The 17,232-nt window shown below is 32.1% G+C and overlaps 4 protein-coding genes across 11 annotated transcripts; 3 read left to right on the top strand and 1 right to left on the bottom strand.

Moving 5' to 3' along the window:
• Positions 1-619: 619 nt before the first annotated feature.
• On the top strand, positions 620-3,333 carry LOC136779676 (histone H3.3A). The gene is made up of 3 exons (XM_066737395.1): positions 620-756; positions 1,667-1,802; positions 1,891-3,333. The coding sequence occupies exons 2-3, from the start codon at positions 1,675-1,677 to the stop codon at positions 2,171-2,173; spliced, it is 411 nt and encodes a 136-aa protein (XP_066593492.1). The 5' UTR covers positions 620-756; positions 1,667-1,674; the 3' UTR covers positions 2,174-3,333.
• Positions 3,334-3,472: 139 nt separating this feature from the next.
• On the bottom strand, positions 3,473-9,231 carry LOC136779675 (nuclear distribution protein nudE-like 1-B). 8 transcript variants are annotated; one of them, XR_010823635.1, is made up of 9 exons: positions 8,649-9,231; positions 7,905-8,105; positions 7,533-7,823; positions 7,331-7,467; positions 7,087-7,260; positions 6,889-7,010; positions 6,348-6,548; positions 5,845-5,915; positions 4,261-4,323 (listed from the first exon to the last, which is right to left on the bottom strand). XR_010823635.1 is itself a non-coding variant. In XM_066737394.1 (8 exons), the coding sequence occupies exons 2-8, from the start codon at positions 7,988-7,990 to the stop codon at positions 4,272-4,274; spliced, it is 933 nt and encodes a 310-aa protein (XP_066593491.1). In that variant the 5' UTR covers positions 7,991-8,105; positions 8,649-9,231; the 3' UTR covers positions 3,473-4,271. The 8 variants fall into 8 exon arrangements, 2 of the variants coding, with proteins under 2 accessions (XP_066593491.1, XP_066593489.1); XR_010823636.1 differs by having other exon boundaries at positions 7,905-8,081; XR_010823639.1 differs by lacking the exon at positions 8,649-9,231 and adding an exon at positions 8,441-8,633.
• A 179-nt stretch (positions 9,232-9,410) lies between these two features.
• On the top strand, positions 9,411-11,627 carry LOC136779672 (solute carrier family 25 protein Shawn-like). The gene is made up of 8 exons (XM_066737384.1): positions 9,411-9,807; positions 9,957-10,181; positions 10,252-10,415; positions 10,487-10,621; positions 10,694-10,853; positions 10,919-11,115; positions 11,187-11,268; positions 11,366-11,627. Exons 2-8 carry the CDS (start codon positions 10,064-10,066, stop codon positions 11,605-11,607), a joined length of 1,098 nt encoding a protein of 365 aa, XP_066593481.1. The 5' UTR covers positions 9,411-9,807; positions 9,957-10,063; the 3' UTR covers positions 11,608-11,627.
• Positions 11,628-11,877: 250 nt separating this feature from the next.
• Positions 11,878-13,283, top strand: LOC136779561 (replication termination factor 2). Its single transcript, XM_066737194.1, has 3 exons — positions 11,878-12,078; positions 12,159-12,542; positions 12,627-13,283. Exons 1-3 carry the CDS (start codon positions 12,010-12,012, stop codon positions 13,032-13,034), a joined length of 861 nt encoding a protein of 286 aa, XP_066593291.1. The 5' UTR covers positions 11,878-12,009; the 3' UTR covers positions 13,035-13,283.
• The last annotated feature ends 3,949 nt before the right edge of the window (positions 13,284-17,232 follow it).

The following is a 17,232-nucleotide window of genomic DNA, read 5'->3' as shown; positions in this document are numbered from 1 at the left end:
TAATTTTTCAGAAAACTAGTACAAAGATAAGATCCTCCATCTCCTGTAATTTCACGGAAAACAAAAGAAGAAAGAAAATAGCACGATCTACTTCATCTACTTCCATTTGATCATTTCTCCATTTTCACTGCATTTATTTAATGTAGTCATTATTAAGCGCACAAAATAGAATGATTTTTAAGTATATTGCTGCGTCATCAGTTATGCGTCACCAATATAACCACTTAATGATGCCATTCGTCATGTCATCACCTAAAATTCCTCAGAAATATCTGCACGATTTCATCAAAAGGATTGCACAAACTAGAAAGAGCCTAAAAATGATTAAGAAAAATTATTGCGAGTAGAAAGGATAAGATATAAGCTTTCAGGAAGCATCTAAGAATGTTGGTAAAGTAGGAGCTGTATGGTGGAAAAGGATAATTGACCATTAGGAGTTTTTGTTGAAAAAATTGCATTTGGCAGTGTGGATTAATTTGACAGGAGGTACGAGATACTGAGAGACCTATCCTTAATCCTAGCAAACGGACGCGTTTGGTAGGCAAAGGTTGACGGGCCAATCGGGTTTACCAGATCGCATAGCCGACGTCCGATTGGATGCACCAGCACACCGCGGGCTTACATACGTACCTCTCGCGATTTATTTCCTAGGGGTAGGGACAAGAAGGGATTTCGGGGAGAGCGTCCACTGCCACTGAAGTACAAGGAAACGGTTAGTGTTGCTCTTAGAAATTCACCTCGAATTCGCGGACGAAGGTATGTAAAACCTGCCAATTATGTTTCTAAATATTGTATAACTTACAGTTAAATTCCCCATCGTTTTACTTTCAAATAAAGATCGAGAATAATATTGAAATATGACAAAGTATTCTTGAGACACAGATCTGTGTTCTCTCTTTCTCTCTCTCTCTCTCGCTCTCGTTGCCTCCATTTTGCGATTGACGTTTGCAGTACCGAGAAAACATGAACGCTTTCCGCTTTCGTTCATCCTTCCCATACTTCTCCCCAATCACACCACAATTATTATGAGACCATCACCAAGATAGCAGTAGACAATTTTAGTTCTATGGAATTTTCCATATACATGATTATCGTATTTGTCAATTTTTCTCGTTTTTCCATTTTTCCCCGAAATATGAAGGAATGAAAATGCGTTTATTGCGCAACGCGGGCTTCCTTTCAGCCGCTGTTCCAGACTGTCCCGCCATCTATTGGGTGCGTTCACGGAGACGCTATCAACGCTACTGCGCACATATAATAGGCAATTTTCTCTGCGCAGTAGCACAAATAGCGCTAAATAGCGTCTCCGTGAACGCACCCATTGTGTACACAAAATACTCCTACCCCTCCCAACGCTCCTATCTCCCTCTCTAACTTCTTTATCGTTTCATCGTCCCACTACCTTCTCCACGCTTCGCTCTACTTCTACTGTATTTGTATGCATATTATTGTTTTGATGATTTCTTATATTTTATTTTTCACCTTGATTCTCTTCCTTACGGTATATGATAAAGTAAACAGTCGAATAACTGTATTCATACTTATAGTCTATTTGTTTTCTTTCCTTTTTGACTCTATTAAATATTTTTTATTTAAAATTCTTTTCCTCCGGGTGAAAGTAATAGATTTAAAAGATTTTGACACTTGTGGGTAATTTACTTTACAGGTTGAAAAATGGCACGTACCAAGCAAACAGCTCGTAAGTCTACAGGAGGAAAAGCTCCTCGTAAACAGTTGGCCACCAAGGCAGCACGTAAAAGCGCTCCTTCAACCGGTGGGGTAAAAAAACCACATCGTTACAGGTAGAATATAATGTTTTTTTATTAATGAGTATTGTTTCGTCTTGTGTATTTCATAGAATATTGATCTAAAAATTTGTAATTCTTTTAGGCCTGGTACCGTAGCTCTTCGTGAAATCAGAAGATATCAGAAATCCACAGAATTGCTTATCCGAAAGTTACCTTTCCAACGATTGGTGCGTGAAATTGCGCAAGATTTCAAAACCGACTTACGTTTCCAAAGTGCAGCTATTGGAGCCTTGCAGGAAGCTTCCGAAGCTTATTTGGTTGGATTGTTTGAAGACACCAACCTTTGCGCTATTCATGCAAAGCGTGTAACGATTATGCCTAAAGACATCCAACTGGCTCGACGAATTCGTGGCGAGCGGGCTTAAATTAACACTTTCTCGTACATACCGTTTATTATTATTATTATTATTATAATTAGAGTTATGAGTTTATGTTTACTATCGTTCGTAATTGTGGATGAAGTATTTTCATTCCAAACTACATTTTTATGTTCTCCACAACTGTGTACAAGCAGCAACATTACTAGAGATTAGTAAAATACTCTAGTAAAAATTTGTATTGGTATTACAAACAACTAAATAAGCAAATTGCTCATCATTGATAGAGGTCATTCGTTGTCGTATGTGGAGAAATTGCGCCTTGATTGGTAAATCGGAAAAAATAATTGCCTATATTCAAAATTTGATCTAAATGGTTCATCCGTTAGCGGGTTTTCCAATATGTTTGAAGCATTTAGCAAAAGTATTTTTTATTTTTTCTGATTTTGCAAAGTGAACGATTTGGCAGCTTCTGTTTTACATTTGTTTGGCAATGGAATTTTTCATCCAACTGTCACTCTTAATAATATCATTAGTATCATAATATATAACATAAAAATGTGTGCACTAGTAAATAAGACACTAATGATTCAGTATAGGTAGTTCTTATACTTCGATATGCTAGATAGAAGTAAATTCGCTGTTTCAATCTGCAAAGCATACATTTCATCCTTCATGTAAAGATAACCATTTCATAAAATAAATTCAGATTCTTCTCATAATTTTCTTTATTTACAATTAGGTACCTGATAATTTTTACAATAGTATGTAATAAGCCTTCGTTTGTAAAATATGATCGAAAAAATTACTATGTTTGCGACAATATTCTGTTTGATCTCTGTACACTGTCATGCATTTTTTTTGTTATCAAAAAAAATATTATATGTCGAATGAGGCTTCATTTTAAAGTTTTATTGCTCTGCAAAAATGAAAGCTGTATTTATGTTGCAGTAGTTTAAAATAATGATACTTTTTACATTATAATCATCGTTCGTACACATTAATATCTATATCACGCAACGAGTTTCGTATGATATAAATAAAACACTTGCTAGCAGAACAAAAGTAAAGTATCTTCAAGTTTAAAAAGTAAACAGCTAATTAAAACTGGCAGAAAAAGTAATATTGCTCTTGAACCTATTGCGATAAATCTTTTGTAATTCACAGTACAATATAGAAACGTAATCTAAATAAAGAGAAAAAACATATATTAAGATGTTAATTCATTATCCTATACCTTACTTAGAACCAATATAAGATTCCTTTAGAGTGGGTTTGTATGTGTTTAAAATTACTCCCAAAAATTATTCTCAGAATCAATTATATCAGAAGAGTCGTCATCTAAGCAATCATAAATTTATTAATTATTGAGGAAATGTAATAAATACATATAAGTAAATAACAAATCATCTATACATTAAATATAAATATCTACAGAAATTATATTATCATAAAGTATACAAAGCTTGACAACTTTAAGATAATTATTAATTAAACTAATATTTACAAAATTTAAAGAGAGAGTCATACCACATTATAATGTACATTCATCGATATATTCAAAATACTTTAGTACAATTCTATTTTATTTGCGATTAATGATTAATGTCAAAACTGTTTTTCTTGCTAAAAAATTTAAATAATCTCTCGTTCTTATAGTCCGTGTAGGCTATATAATTTTGAATAGGATAAATTGTTAGACGTACAATATGCTATTACTTTTTTAAATAAACGCTCCTTTAAATAAAAGAAAAAACAAGATTACATTTTATATCATAGCACGATGCTTAGAAATCGTCGTATAATTTTGTCTCCTAGGAGAAGCGTTGAGCACAATAACGAAATAGCGTTTGCGGAACTGCTGGAAAGTCTTATAATAATACAAAATTATGCATCAAATGACTTATGGTTACAAAAAATAAATATGTGCAGCATACGATAGATTCGCTTGTGTGCATATATGATAATATAATACGATTGCGCGAGAGAAAGATATTGCTGATTGCATTGATTATCAATTGCAATTTAAAAGGAAAATACTTAAGTGTTAGTAATCATGTGGAGCAGTAATTGCTGACAATTTTGCACAATGATACATGGTGAGTAGAGTAGTAGGCTTTGCTTCCACGCGGATTGGCGATTTTAATCAAATGTGATTGTTGTTTCCAGCTACTAGGCCTCGAAATTGTCGTCTAGCCCTAATTTAAAAGAAAATAAAAAAGAGAGAAGACTCAATTATATTTCTAACAAGTTTTATTACCATTAAAACACTTAACGATATCGATCTAAGTGAATTTCTTCAAAACATTATTGAGTGGATCTCTTGTGGGTAGCCAAAGCAACAAGGTTCATGCAATGAATGTGTAATAATTGTAAAACAATGTAGTGTAAAATAAAATAAATTTATCTTAGTTTTCATTTAATTCTCTCTTTTAATTCTTTACAAATTAAGCATAATGTAAAGTCATTGCTAAATGATCGAAAAAAAAGAAAAAAAAAATCAGTAAAAGTTGGCATTTAAAGAACAAATTAAGAATAACGAACGAACCAAAATTTCCCAGTTTCTACGATATTCTATTTAATTTTTGATTGTATGTTGTATGTGAATAGAGAATGTTTAATAGCTTATTTTAAATATTAGAGAATTGGCTGCTAAAGATTAAAATTTTTTTTTACTGGAGCAATGACATTGATACAAGCTAATTACCCGAAACGAATAAAAGATAAATAGACAAGAATAATTTAAAGTAGTGTGTGATATGTAGCAAAAATAAATACAATTAAAATCTTTTTCATTTATATCGCGTGTCAATGATGGACATATAAAATAGTCGTACATCATGAGCATATAGTGTAGTAAACTGTTTCGCAAATTATATACAAATGACAGAAAATACGCGTCTATTAAATGAAAAGTATACACTTTTACTGGTAATAGTTTTCTTACTTTTCTTTATAAAAATATATCATAATTCAGGGACAGCTTAAAGAAAACTTAAAATCTGTATGATTGTCATACATTAGTAAAAACAAAGAAAACTTTGTACCATTTTTTTTTACAATTAGTTTTTCACCTTAACGATAGATAATAAACATTATTTAGTATAACAATTTTTAAAAGTTTAAATTACATAAAACTTATTTCCAAAATTAAGTTACTGGTCCTTCGCTAAAAATTATAAATAAAATTATTTAAAGTTTTTCTATAATTCTATACTAGTCGGTTTTTTGACTGTGGCAATAATATGTCTAAAAATCTAAAGAAAAAAAGAAATGAGAGAATCAAGGGTTCTTCTAAACCACGTTCTTTAACGCAAATAAAAGTAATACTATCTTTAATATACATAGTAGGAAGATCAACGATGAAGTCAATATTTAAAAAATGATTGTGTTGACAAATAAATACGCTAAATTTGCTATAAACGTTAGGCACTAGAAATGAGAAAACACATTTGAATTAATTACTAATATATAAATGATTAAAAATCGCTCATCGCCTATCATGCATTAAATTAATTTAATGGTTTCTTACAAAAAGATTGCACTACATAGCAATCTAATATGAAATTCGTGAATGTGCGCATCTATATTATTGCACGTTCGTTAAATTGAAACGTCTAAGGTACATATCATTTTCACATCACGGACATCCATTTTCAATGTTTAATGAAACAGAATATGGGATATTACAACCATAGTTATATCATCTGTTTTGTTACCTGTACACGTCCCTTACAGCTTGATCCTCTCTAGATGCATTTCTGCAAGTGTTTAGTTTGTTCTCCAATGCCTGAAATATTAATTTTACATTAATAAACCATACTTATTACTAAGAAAAATTATGTACAAATTATTTGGATAACGTCTACCAATTTGAGTACTGTGTGCCAAGTATCAGAATAAGCTGTTAAGTCATGAGTGTTGTGTATGGATGTATGTGTATTGGTACATTTTTTCTTTTATTGACAGGTGAGTAAATATGGATGAAATCATTTGTTTCAGAATTATTATAAAAAGAAATTGTTGCAAGTACTTAAAGTTATTCTTATTGCCTAGGTATAAACATATTGTTGAGAAATAGTAAAGCATGAAAGAAGCTCTATTAGCATATGGATAAAATCTTATGAAAATTAGCAATTTCTTGTCTATTGAAAAGCGAATATGCAATAATCAGTAAGCAGAAGTAAAGTGTAACAGAAAAAAAAAGAAACCATATAGGAACCTTCTCTATGAGGAGATAGAACATAATATAACCGCAGTGTTTTGTGAGAAATCAGCAATTGGATGGCCTAGGCTGCTGATTTATGCATTGTGTCGAGCTTTGTATTTGGACTGAAGTTTTATCTGTTGGTGAATTTGTTTTTTTTCCATTGGGACATGAGCACTTTATCCTTTTACAATCCATGCAGACCCACCTGTCAAGCTACCAAAACACCAAACCACCTACATAATACTAGCTACCAACATTTAATCATTGATGATGAATATTGAGCATTGTATATGCTATAGTATATTATGTACAAATATCTATTGTATATGTGGAATAGTAATTGCAATCATGTGCACAAGTAATGAAACGGGCTTTCAATAGTCCAATATTAACAAGCTACAATTACTTGAATGAAACTTTTTTGTAATTGGAGAAAACAGGAAAATATAATTTATACTTATGAGCCATGCTAAAAGCATTAATGAAGACAAAAATTAAAATTTCGTATTTGTCTACTTGGAAGGAATAGAATTAATTGTATTGTCAAACTTACCCCAACTTTTCTCATAAGATCCCCAATCATATTCATTGCAAGAATTTTGGTGCTTGGATTTAATGGAGGGTTTAAATTGTTGTTATTATTATTCCCAATTACATTTCCCATAATCCCATTACCTAAATAAAGAAGCGATTTAAAATTAACACATTTATCATTTAGATATACATACATTTTTTATCTGCCATAACTTACTTCTCGCTTGTGAAGTTGTATTATTCAAATTAATTGTTTGTGAAATTGAATTATTAGTCTGCATATGAGACTCTAACTCCATATGTACCTTATTACTGTCAACAATACTACGGACTCTCTCTGATTTTTCATTTGAGTTGTGTCGTTCCTGTACTTGTATCTCTTGTTTCAAATCTAAATGAAACACAAAATAATCAGTTTTCAATTGACACAGTAAGTAATCTATCAACTATAAAGTAATTACCCCTTATTTCATCCATTAGTCTTTGAACTATTACTTTTAAGCCTTCCTTTTCATCTAATTCTGATTCAAGAAGAGCATTCTTTTCAATGGCTAAATTAAATTTAGCTTCTATTTCTTCTTCTGTGACCCTGCTTACTCTACATAAAAAAAAATTCAACAATATTTTGTTATTCTATCAGGAAAATTATTTCAAATGTCATACCTGTGTGCTCTTTCTAAATCATCATTCTTTTGTTCAAGTTCTCTAATATACTTAAGCAATTCCTCATGTTGTTTCTGTAGATCTAGCATTTTAGATTGAAATATTGAACAATCTGAACCCTGCTGATCCAGGTTTGATCTTAATCGTTCTACTTCACTGGCTAATCTTGCATTTCTCTGCCTCATTTCTTTATTGGCTGCTTCTGCTTGTTCCAAAGACTTTTCTAACTCTTTTTCCAGCATCTGTGAGCTTTCTTGGAACTCTTCTAGTTCTCTTTCCACATCTTCCTTTCTAGAAGATATAAATACAAGATAAATATTATTATTAAAATTTAAAAAATAATATGAACAATACGAGTAAACCTTTTTTTACCTTTGCATCATTTGATGTGCAAGCTCCATCCAGTATTGGATTTCATCGTCTTTTGATTGAAATTGTGGAGGATCAGTGTCCATCATTTCTTTTCAAGCTTATTATACCACTCTGTCTATTTATAAAAGCAAAGTGTAGAGATAATCACAATTAGTCTTTTCTCAGTAAACAAACATTCTGCAAAGTGACACAAATTACACTCTGAAAATAAATTTTAGAAATAACAGGAGAGAGGTTATGGCAGCTTCAAAGCAGATATAAAGAAAGGCATATAGAAACACGAATAAAAAACTAAATTCGAGGCTGGCCAAGCTAGTAAAATCTTAAAGGCTAAAATTACTTTTATTAATAATTAAAAGCTGTTAGTTTTCATGCGACGCGTAGGTAAAAGTATGAATAAAACGACAAGAATTGAGGATGACGGAAAGAAGTCCTTGAGACGAGTAAGGAAGCTGTATATACATACATAATATGTATGCACACACATGTATAGGCACGCATGTACATAAATGTCATTATCGTAGAAGAAAATTTACCAAGTTAAAGCAAGGTGGATCGTTTGTCAGTTAAAAAGAAAGGTTCTCTTCGTTTTTTCTCTTTAGATAGATAATGCAAGCAATGAAGCCATGAAAAATGGCTAAATGGCAGTGTTTCTTGGATTGCTTGACCAGCTATTCAATCAAGGCAACACTGAACAAAATTCGAACAACGAAGAATCAAGAATCTGGATTACTATATACTCACATTCTTTATGAATGGAAACGTTTTATTCGTCGACAAAATGGCCTTATGGCCTGCTGCTCAGGCCTGTTGGCTTATAACCTGAATTCTACGGTCCTACCTACTGCTTTTATTTAGCTTTGCCAAGAAGAATATCACTGATACATACATATGAAGGGAAAATGGCAATCGCGCAGCATCCGTATGCGTATGCAATATGAAAAATAAATTATCAATAACTTCTTCCTTTTTCCCCTACCCTTAAATCTCTATATATGTATGTATAATATCTGCTTGGTATTTATTTTCGATTTTCTCTCTCTCCTAATCTTCGATAAGAAAAAATTTAGGAAAAAAGAAGAAATTTCATCGCTTAGAAGTCTAGAAGAATGATGGAACCTGTGAAGAAACTTCGCTAAAAATAATATGTCAGAGATTTTCCGAAACTTTCCTGAATGTTTGTTTTTCGTAAATAAACTAGCCTAAAAGAAATTTTACCCTGAAAAGTTTTCAAGACAAGGTGTGCTCTATATCTAGAACTTAAAAAAATTCATATCTACAAAACTAATAAGCAATAACATTTTATTTGCGTAAGACCCGCTCTATTGAATGAAAATATACAGAACGAAGTATCTAAAAAGCCCTGTGAAAAATTTATTCGTTTAATTACGTTTGAGACATATGCTTCTATGCTCATTAATCATTGCTCTGGTCTGCAATCTGCATCAGTCTGCATGGTCAAAGACCCAAAAACCTATGCAGGGGTTGTATTAAAGTGTCTCACCCTGTATATGATTTTTTAATATAGATTTATAAAAAAATGTATGCAACAAATTATTGATAGTGCACATAAAGATAAAAATTTAAGTTAAGTTCAGTTAATCTGTATACGCTGTTTTAATTATTATTGTATATAGTATATATTATACAAAATTTGAAAAAATTCTGCGAGCATTGTGTAGTAGTCATGTACGAGAACTAGAATCACATGTGTTTTGTAAATGTATATCGAAGGATTTAAAAAAATAAGTACAATTTTATCGTAATTTTATATGTTTTGCTTCCTAAAGAGGTACGAGCTACGAAATTTGTTTGATTAACCGTTGGAGGTGGATCTGAAAGTTTAAAAATGACAAGTTTCTAAATCTGGGAATTAAACAAATTAAGAGATGCGCGTGAGTTGGTGAGTAATTAACATTATCGGCCTATACAATGTTTTTAGCTTTTAGCAGGTGTCGATTTGCGTAATTAAACGCATCCAATTAGAAATGGATATACAATGATAAATTTTAGTAGGACGGGCGGCTAATTTAGACTATTATTTAATTGCAGATGATAAAATGTCAATGAATGCTCCAACAGCATGCTGGGAGAGGTTATGTTGCTGATGTCCTTTAAGTGGTTTTCGTAAAAAAGTATTAAATTCTGAGAACCCTAAAATGTTGAAGTTAAATAATCTGCCGCCGAATATAAATATGGATGATCCTAAGTTTCGAATTAAGCCCTATCAACAAATGATTGCATCTACCACTGGTGCTTTAATCACTTCGGTGTTTGGTAAATAAAGTTTTATTGAACAGAATATAATGATCCATTTCTTAATTACTACTTCCTATTGGTCTTTCAGTCACTCCGCTTGATGTTGTAAAGATACGTTTGCAAACACAGCAAAAAGCAATGCTTTCCAATAAGTGCTTTCTTTATTGCAATGGGCTAATGGATCATCTATGTCCATGTCCAGACGGAAGACCGACATGGATGAAGAAGAATGGAAAATTTAATGGCACACTGGTAAATTTTAGTATACATTAGTTTAATTGACAATAAATTATGGATGTAGCAAGACAGAAATACGTTCACAGGATGCATTGGTTAAAATAAGTAAAACGGAGGGAGTTCTTTCATTGTGGAGCGGATTAAGTCCCACTCTTGTGCTAGCTGTACCTGCAACTGTAATATATTTTGTTTCTTACGAACAACTGAAACAGTATCTCAAGGTAATGAAACTGGGTGCATTATGGCTAGATTATTAAATATAGTTAAACTATATTATCTAAACATTTTATTAGGATGTAAATAAAGATAGATTACTATTAAGAGCAAATAAAAGAGATCCCGTTTGGATTCCAATGTTAGCTGGTGGTACTGCTCGTGTATGGGCTGCTACTATTGTCAGCCCACTAGAGTTGATAAGAACAAAGATGCAGTCCCAAAGATTAAGCTATGCAGGTAATCTGAATTGCTCAATGTATTTGCTGAAAAAGCAATACATCTTTAACTAATTTTATTTACAGAAATTACACAAGCTTTAAAAACAGTTGTAAAACAAAATGGCATAACTGGATTATGGATGGGTCTAGGCTCGACTCTTCTCAGAGATGTTCCGTTCAGCGCAATTTATTGGTTAAATTATGAGAGCATAAAAAATTTATTTCCCGATAAAGAACATATCTTTACTTTTAATTTTATTGCGGGAGCTATAGCTGGATCTGTGAGTAGATTCCTCTTTTAATCAGATTGGTAGTGAATAACTTAAAATTAAAAATCGAATATGTTTTATAGGTAGCGGCACTTGTAACAATCCCATTTGACGTCGTAAAGACACACAAGCAAATAGAAATGGGAGAAAAGAAAATATATTCAAGTAAGCGATAAAATAATGAGAATCAAACTCGATCTTTTTTATAATTAATAACAGCTTTTTTGAAATGAATTAATTTAATGTATTTTGTTTTAAATAGCTGAGCCTGGTCCTGATAGAAACACTTGGTCAATAATAAATAAAATTTATAAGGAGGGAGGTGTAAAAGGGCTATTCACTGGCTTAACACCACGTATAATAAAAATTGCGCCAGCTTGTGCAATTATGATCTCAACGTTTGAATATGGGAAGAGATTTTTCCAATATTACAATGCAAACCGTGCATTAGAAATGAATAAAAGTGTACAATATATAAAACACGAGCGTGATAGTAAACAATAAAATTTTTCTATACATGGCAATTTATTTATATATATTTTTTACCATCCGAAAAATACTGTGTAATATTTAAATAAAAAATTTAAACTCGAAGCTATGGAGATTCGTCTGTTTGATTACGAACTCATTCCATCTACTTTGAATTACGCGCGCTCAGCACTGGCAGTTAGCACTTCAGCAAAGCGTCAACAGAGGGCGCTACAATGGCAATTGGCTAATTGGCATTTGGCTGTTGGCAATCTTTTTCGACTTTTTCTTGTTAGACCGGTCAGTTGGTATTTGGCTGGGCTGGCTGTATTTGGCATACTTGGCATTATAATCAAACTGTATGTTGCTGTAGATCATATGGTTTTTATTGTCAAACTTTTTATAAGTTAAAATTTTATTTAAATACCGTTTAACATCATGGGTTGTGATGGTGGAACTATCCCTCGTAGAGACGAATTAGTTAGAATTAAGAAAAAACCCGAACAGGTAATGTTAACTATCAAAAATGTACTTTGTGTAAATTAACTGTACCAAGCTATGTCTATTGTTGAAAAATTTATTTACAGAAAGACAAAGAAGCTGAATTAGCATTTAAATGGAGGCATTGCACAATTAAACAGCTTCCTTTACAAGAACCAGTTGTAGGCTGTGCATTGGGTCATCTTTATAGTAAGGAGTCTGTTCTAGAGGGTCTTTTGGATCGTAGTACTTTGCCAGAGTCTGCGGTTCACATAAAGAGTTTAAAAGATATTAAGAATTTAAACCTTACTCCTAATCCAGCTTATGTACGAAACAAAGCTGAGAAGGGTGATTGCTATGCTGATTGTGGTAAAAGTCCATATATATGCCCTGTAATTGGTTTGGAGATGAATGGAAAATACAGATTCTGCTTTTTGTGGAAATGTGGATGTGTTATTAGTGAGCGTGCTTTGAAGGAAGTTAAATCCAATGTGGGTAGAGATGTTGCAAAAAATGTAAATTAAAGTAATTTATATTATGGATAATGCTAATTATTTATAAAATGCTCTTTGCAGGTATGTCATAAATGTCAGCAGCCTTTTGAAGAAACAGATATTGTTATTTTGAATCCTGAAGATGAAGATGTTAAACTAATGAAAGAGCGCATAGAAATTCGCAAAACTATGAGAAAAGGAAATAAAAAAAAGAAACTAGAAGAAATAGAGTCAGGATCCGGAAGTACAATGGAGGTGACAAATAAAAAAAAGATGAAGAAAGATGATAAAGCAGCAGGATCTAGTAAACTTGTTCCTAGTAATAAAGGCGAGGCTAAAGATCCAGCATATAATAAAACAAAGGAAGACTACAAAATTGCACAAGATCCTAAAGCTTCTGAAGTTTATAAAAGTATTTTTACAACTCACAAATCAGCTGTAGAAAAAGATAAGGCTCATTGGATAACATATAATCCATTTTATAATTAATAATACGCTATTTGACTATATTTCTATGTTATTAACTTAAGGCTTATTAGAAAAGTGTATAATACTTTATTGTTTTTAGTTAAAACATTAGCAAGTAATTATTTTATTATGTGTAAATTATTACTATTAATTGGAAAAGTCAAATTTAACAAACGATCTCTGATTTCTTATTTTGAATATAAATAAATTATAATTGTAGATATTTAAAAAATTTGAGACATTTTTCATTGCTCATAAACAATAAAAAATAAATAAATTTAGTAAAAGATTTAACTTTTTATTTTCTTTTTCATGTGACAATAAAATCCAACGTTTTTCTTTCACAAGAATTTTCCATGTTTTGATGATAGCTCTTTTAGAACGTGCGTTTGCTTTTTACTTAAGAAATACCAAAACGACTTAAATTGTATCAATTCATTCAATTCAACGACTTTTCTACGTGTAAAGGTGAACATGCCATAAGTGAAATTCCCCTTGTGTTTATTCGGGCTGCTATTTTCTCATGAAAATCAAATCGTAGCCATATTTGGCGTCGAGGTCGAGCTTTCGAGATAGGATCATAGGAAGGAGCGTTAACACAGAATTCGATCGTGCTCGATGCCATCAACACGATTCGGAGTACGCGAGTTTATTTGCCATTGCGATGAAAACTTATCAATTCTTTTCATCTTGTAGCCAGAGCCAGATAACACAATCATCGGTTGCCTTTATGACCTTCGTTTTACAATAAAGGAGATAATACTTCAATCGAATATTTTCTAACATAAAGAATCATTAACAATTATAATTAAACTAGCCATTTATAACCTATAATTTAACACATGGATGATATAAATATAATAATTCTGTTATTGTTTAATGCATCAGTGTAGAAATATTAACAAAACTTTGTGATTTGTTCAGCTGGCCTCACTTACAAATAAATCACTGTTGTAACCAATGAATAATAAGGAAATATTCTTTATAACGCGTTATTCGAATGAAAGATAAATAATTGAAGAAAGAACCTGGGAGCGAGGGGGAGATTCATTTATTTCATTCCATTTAACTGAGCGCGATCAGTGCGATCTCCCTGATGCCCGTCAAACGAAAATCAATGCCTAACACTCTGCTTGTGACTTTGCAGATATTCAGTGTGAAAAAGGTTTCTCGTCTACGTATGTACGTTGCATCTTTTCCATAAGGCATCCATGTCGATCGCGTCACTCGCCTCCTTTCTATTCCTATATATATATATATATATATATATATATATTGCATCTATTCCTTATTCTCTTTCAAATAAAAATGCAAAGTATCGTGCTGTTAGCATTGATTCTTTTTCTCATCATCTCAACCCTTTGAATATATATCAGTCCCTTATAAATAAGTATTACGAAAAACTTGTCAATATCCCTGGAAAATAAATATGTATACTTATTTTAAATTGAACTTTGTATTCTGCTTTTTAAACTTGTAACAGATCGTCTTTATGTGTTATAATTTTGAGGGCTATTTAGCTTATTTATCCACAGTATTCAACAGCAATAAAAAAACACGCACGTTTCGATAAAAGTACTATATACATTTGATAATACAATAATTCTCATCGATATCAATACAAGAACTTTCTGGAATAACTAAATTTATATTAATCTATGTTGATGGTGGCTGAAACGAAAGCATTGATGAATCTATCTGGCAAATGATCATTCCTATAACTATTAAGCTTATAATGGAGCGAAATCCAATTGTTGGTAATTTGCGGGGAAATTATATTGATAGAGGTAATTGTTTCCTAACTGAAGACAGAAAGACCAAAGTACTATATCAATTTACTATAGTATCAGTGCTCTACAAAAGCATTTGGAAATGGCAAATAAAAGAAATTTAGTAGCCACAAAAATTTATCAAATCACTGAAAGCATGTAAACCGTAATTAAAAATATTTTCTGATAATTTATATGAAAACATAAAAAGTTTTAACAACAAACAAGGTTGTCAATATTAACGATACCGCGTTTTTTCCACTCTCGTTCAGAAATATTACCAAAAAAATTCTCAAGTCGCGTCGGTCCATAAATTGACCGATATCACTGAAAGAACGATTTAAGACAGCTTATGATTATTTATTTGGCACTTTTTTTCGAGGGGATTAACGAAACTTTTCTATCGTTCTCATTTTCCAGAAGATTATCAGATTTCTTTGTCTGGGTAGATGGTATCCCTTGCGGTATTCGTGATACAAATACACGGCAAATTAGGTGAGTTATGTGTATATGAAGTATCTTATATCTCTCTCTCTATATATATATATATACACCAAGTGGACACGATTTATTTGGGAAAAGTGGGACACGCAAAAGGTCACGCGCTTTCGCACAAGTGATTCAGCCCTATATAAGTTACACAAGTTTGACCAAACTAAATGGACCTTGAGTTTGTACGATGATAATATGATAGGGAAATGGCTGCAACAAATTTAATCGTGCGTGGTGACTAGAGCCCCGATACGAGATTACCCTATCTTGCAAGATTTTCATCAAAAAGCTATAAAAAAAGCCTAATTTTAAAAAAGTAGAGGAGAGACTAAGGAGAGTATAACGAAAATAAATCAGACGCGCGCGCGTTGAGAAAGGAAAGGATAAGGTGGAATAATACTTTGATATTAATTATTGTGATATCATGATTAAAATTCTCCAACGAAACGATTCTTTTCGAGGGAATATTCGTCGATGCTTGAAAAGGTGTGAGTTATATACAAGAAGTTTTTTTTGGTATCGAAGGTGCAAACGCGACAGCTGGCCATTCGGATTGAAACTAAAATGTCCCAGACTTGTGGGAGGAATTTCAAAGTGATTTCTAATGTTCGCTGTGAGAGAGGCCTTCACGATTCAGTCGCATTTCAAGTGTAGCCACGTTTTGGGCTAGCAGCATAGTTTCTTGAAAGTTTCTGCTCGGTTATTCAAGCTCCTACGAGCTTTTCATTTAACAGGGTCACGAAGGCTATGAGTCCATATCGTTAAAAGGGAATGTCAGAAAAGCACATGCACCAGCTGTTACAAATTACTTTCACACAATTTTATTCATCAAAATTGAAATAAACAATTTTTTATCATACCATGTAGTTATTTTTCTGATAATAATAATGTTTAAATGAATGTACTTTGAGGTATTAATAATATACGCATTAATTACTGAGAACAATTGGAAAATTTAAAATACTTTATTGTTAAAAGAAAAAAAAAACGTATTTTAATGAAACTATTGAAAAGTTGTTAGAATTTTTTATTTATAAGTAATAAAATAAGCGTTTGAAACTTTTAGATCGATCGTATCTCCCAATGGTCTCGCGTCGAGTATAATCTACTTTTATTTCATTCTATTTTTGACAGTACCTTGAAAGCACGATATTTAAAATCAAACCGAGAGAATTCTTAGACTTACAGGAACCATTTCAAATGAAATTTCTGAATGGAACATTTGACAATTTTGAAGAAACAAAATTATGAAATTGGGGTATATGAAATTATAAGAGTATCGTAATACAACAAAATAATATTAAAAATTGAAATAGAAACTTTAAAAAATCCAAAATAAATATTAATCAAGGTTAATTTAATCGTTTTCTTTACTCGAGTGGATTTAATAACGTTCCAAGGAGTTTAGACCTAGGATAAGTCAACCACGATGCCTAGTCTAGCGAATTCCTCGGCTTTTATTAGTATATATTATTGAGAGGAGAGGCATTGGTGTGCCAGTGACCTGGATTTCTCGTGAGTCCAGCCGATTGTGTTGAGCGTTGTACGCTCAAACTATGCAAATTTCCATTGTGGCATCGCCAATCCTTTTTGAGCTCCTTATCCCGCGATCTGGCAGTCGCATGCAACCTGACGATAGCTCGAATTTCTCTTTTGTGCGAATTCATTGAAAGTTCTCACTTGACATCCGGCAGTTCCTTCAAACTTCCTTCTTCCTCCAACTTTAAGCAGTACCAGGCCTGCTTTCCGATGATCAATGCACATTCCTCGTATTAATGCCAACGAAGATCAAATCAACACTTGGTTATTCGGTATTCGCCTCATGCTGAATGCTTCGTTGCAATTTTTAAAAAATTACCTCTGCAATGAAACAAAAAAAAAAAAATACAAAACTAATTAATACCACTAAAAAAATTATAAATATTAAATTAAAATAAAACAACGTTCGTACTTAAATC

Source organism: Prorops nasuta, unplaced genomic scaffold, assembly GCF_024137725.1.
Source record: "Prorops nasuta isolate Cenicafe-Biocafe unplaced genomic scaffold, Cenicafe_Pnas_1.2 PNAS00017, whole genome shotgun sequence".
In the NCBI taxonomy this organism is placed as follows: Eukaryota; Metazoa; Arthropoda; class Insecta; order Hymenoptera; family Bethylidae; genus Prorops; species Prorops nasuta.
The sequence above is the reverse complement of the archived record's forward strand: the minus strand, read 5'-3'. Positions and strand labels throughout refer to the sequence as shown.